This window comes from Nematolebias whitei, chromosome 16 (assembly GCF_014905685.2).
Source record: "Nematolebias whitei isolate Nwh7 chromosome 16, NemWhi1, whole genome shotgun sequence".
Classification (NCBI taxonomy): Eukaryota; Metazoa; Chordata; class Actinopteri; order Cyprinodontiformes; family Rivulidae; genus Nematolebias; species Nematolebias whitei.
This window is the reverse complement of record NC_056513.1, coordinates 9,337,240-9,340,995: the sequence shown is the minus strand read 5'-3', so window position 1 is coordinate 9,340,995 and position 3,756 is coordinate 9,337,240. Positions and strand designations below refer to the sequence as shown.

General features: G+C 43.6%; 1 protein-coding gene across 1 annotated transcript in view; it reads left to right on the top strand.

The window, feature by feature from the left end:
• Nucleotides 1–3,756, top strand: part of rims1b (regulating synaptic membrane exocytosis 1b) — an 80,378-nt gene that overhangs the window by 62,318 nt on the left and 14,304 nt on the right. Inside the window, exons 19-20 of the mRNA XM_037689625.1 lie at nucleotides 1,632–1,751; nucleotides 2,058–2,147. Of these exons, the coding sequence (XP_037545553.1) occupies nucleotides 1,632–1,751; nucleotides 2,058–2,147 (210 nt within the window). The remainder of the gene's footprint in view (nucleotides 1–1,631; nucleotides 1,752–2,057; nucleotides 2,148–3,756) is intronic.

The following is a 3,756-nucleotide window of genomic DNA, read 5'->3' as shown; positions in this document are numbered from 1 at the left end:
GTTAGCGTCCTCATTTAGCTGCTTGTGTTAGCTTTCTCATTTAGCTGCTTGTGTTAGATTCCTCATTTGCTGTTTGCGTTAACAACCTTTGTTAGCTGCTTTTGTTAGCTTTTGCTATTAGCCACATGTGTTAGTTGCTTGTGTTATCTGCTTTTGTTAGCTGCTTCTGGTAGCTGCTTTTGTTAGTTGTTTTTGTTAGCATCTTGTATTAGTTACTTTAGTTAGCTTCTTTTGTTATCTGTTTATATTAAGATAAGACAAGATAAGAACTTTATCGATCCCACAGGAAATTGTTGTGCCAGAGTTATCTGTTTTTGTTATCTGTTTTTGTTTGCTGCTTCTGATAGCTTCTTTTGTTAGCTGCTTTTTTAGCACTTCGTGTTTGCTTCCTGTGTTAACTACTTGCGTCTGCTGCCTACTTTAGCTGCTTGTGACCTTTTTGTGTATTAGCTGCGGCCAAAGTTTGTTTGATGTTTTTCCATTTTTATTCTTGGGTCTTTAAAAGAACCCAATGAGATCCAGGTCTAAAGGTGGTATCTCATTAAGCTGCAACTGTTGGAGAAAAGCCAATGACCAAATAGCTGGAAAACAGAAACATTTTGAGTGTCTGAGTCCATGAAGCCTTGCTTTTTTTAAAATCACAACATACATGTAATTTCATGTGGTTCATACCACCTCTTTAGCCGCCCACGTTTATGGCTCAGTCTGTTGGAGACCACTTTAGTAGACCAGAGAGGCAGACTTGGACCAGTTTTCCAATCATTTTTATTTTTGTGTAGTCATAGGCACAGTTGTGCTAATCCGCTAATAACGGAACTAATTGTTTGTTTACCGGATTATCGTTTTACTAGCTTTGGAAACCGTTAGTGGAATTAGCTTCCGCTAAATTAGGTTTTGCCAACTTTAGGTCCGCTAACAAAATTGACAAGCTTGTTCCCGTCTGTTGTGGGCGTGTCTCGAAGAGTCCATTAGGCACGATATTGGCTGACTGTACACGTGACAAGACGTGATTGGTCGACGCAGCTTCAACTGGAAGGAGACGAAGACGTGTGACGCAGACTGAGTGACAGTCGTCTTACCAGTTAGCGGTTTAGCGTTACCTTCCACTAACTTGTTAACCTGTGTAGTGTTAGCTAAGCTAATTTTTGGGTTTGTGGAATACGGGCTAGCAAAGCTTTTTTTTTGTCATTGTGCCCACTAATGGTAATGGATGATTTTAAGATCTGGACCCGTTTTCTGTCGAGATATCTGCAAAAACTCTGAGAGAACTGAGAGAAATTTTGATGCAAATTATTTTTTAACAAATTTAAAGTTAAAGCAATAGGACTGCGAGTCTCTGCGGCTCAAGCCAGGAAATTGGGATTCCACCAGTCTCCACCAGTTTCAGATCAGTGGGATTCAGGCTTCAGTGTTTGTGTGTTGTGTTTCCAGTAATTATGGCAGCAACGTTTTTTTTTAATTATTTATTTATTTATTTTTACCAAGTCCAATGTTTTAGTTGAGCTGTACACCATAAATCACTTTTTATTTCATGTTTTCCTCCCGTCTTACTGTCACCTGCACGTATCATTTGGTTTTCCTTTGCCTTCGTTTGCATGCTGCTGTTTGTGGGCGTGGCCTGTGGTCCACAGCTCCACCCTCCCCGCATGCCTCAAAGGCAAGCCGCCTCACAGGATGGAGGGGGGCGCCACCTTGCCCCGCAGCATCCTCACGCACCGTGTGCTCAGGTTCACTGACGAGGTCACGGTTAGGTAAGAACAGACCCGGTTCTTCCTTCTTCTCCTGTCTGACCCGCCGCAGCTCAACCACCATACGTTTATCCAGCGATTAGTCAGGACCTGACAGATATAAACTCACCCTCTCTCAGACCTGGTTCCTATGGTAACCAACCAGCCTCCTATTACAGTGCCTCTCAGTGTTCGTTTGTGAGAGCAGTTACTTCCTGTTCTCTTTTTCACCTTTTTGTGTTTTCTCTCCTTCTCTCCTCCTCTTATCGTTCTTCGTCGCCGGCGTCCGGCTTTCCGTCCGCCTCCCGCTGCCGTTGGGCGGCGCTGCAGCGACCTGCAGCCGTCGTTGGACAGAGTGAGGAGTGCCAGCACCACCTGTCTGAGACCGGACTCCAACTTTCACTCCTACGACCGGCAGAGGTATTTAAAACAAACATTTCCTTTTCAGATGCGTTTTAACATGAATTAAATCGCTGAACAGGATCCTGCGTAAATAACAAGTTTCCACTTCCAAACGAACGCTCGGTTAAAACGTCGTATTTCATCGCATCAGTCATGTCTTCACTTTGAGTTTTAAAGTCCACATTTAAATGCTGGAGGTCCAAGAGCCACCGACGTAAAAATCCTAAAACTATTTCACATTTCTGTCACGAAAACTCATTTATTTACAGTTTAGTTTACGAGTTAGACACAAAAACTACAACTAGAATAAAAAATCTACTGAATTGTTCAAAATCTGTGATAAACTACGGTCATTTTGAATTTGAGAAGACCAATTTTTGAAGGTTTTGGAGGACCAGAGAAGACCAGCTGATCGAGTTTCTGGAGGACCTGAAAATACCAGTTGATGCAGGTTTTGGAGAACCTGAGGAAACCACTTGTTGGGAGCAGATGTTTTTCTAAAACCTGTAATTACTTTTCTGCCAGAGGCAGTAATGCACCCTCATACCATCAGAGAGGCAGGTGTTTGAACTGTGCTGATAACAGGCTGGATGGTCCCTCTCCTCCTTATTCTGTGGTTTACAAACAGAATTCCAGATTTGGATCCGTCTGACCTCAGAAAAGTTCTGGACTTCACCTCAGTCCTTTTGAAACGAGCTCTGGTCCAGAGAAGACGGCAGTGGTTCTGGATGGTGTTCACATCTGGCTCCTTCTTTGTCTGATAGAGCTTTGAGCAGCATATGTGGATGAACTGTGTTTACAGACAATCATCTGTGGAAGTGTTCCAGAACCCAGACCAGAATCAGACCTGGTTTTAATGCAGTGGCCCCTGAGGGTCCAAAGATCAGATCATCTAATGGTGACCTTCAGCCTCGTCCTTTGAGCTCAGAACCAGCTGTTGTTTCATCATAACCTCTCACTGTTACAGCTGTTCGTTGCTCGGGTCCGAAGTGTTGCCGACATATTTTCCAGTGTATAACTCACAGGTTTTTTTCCATAGATTTTTCAGTCCTGCGACTTATATACATTTTTTTTTATTATTCATAACGCAATTTTTGACTGACTCTTTAAATTTCAAAGAACTGCAACAGCGAGTCCTCCCGTGCGCGCTCGCTTCACTCAGCTGGTGAAGGTGGAGGAACGCTGGAGAGCCAGCAGCTCTGGACTGGATGGATGGATGGATGGATATATGGATGGATGAATGAATGGATGGATGGATGAATGGACAGATGGATGGATGGATGGATGGATGGATGGACAGATGGATGGATGTATGAATGGACGGATGGATGAATGGATGGATGTGTGGACAGATGGATGGATGTATGAATGGACAGATGGATGGACAGATGGATGGATGAATGGATGGATGGATGAATGGATGGCTGGACGGATGGATGGATGGATGGATGGATGGATGGACGGATGAATTTATGGATAGATGAATGAATGGATGGCTGGATGGATGGATGGACAGATGGATATATGGATGGATGAATGGATGGATGGATGGATAGATGTATGGATGGATGAATGGATGGATGAATGGATGGATGGATGAATGGACAGATGGATGGATGGATGGATG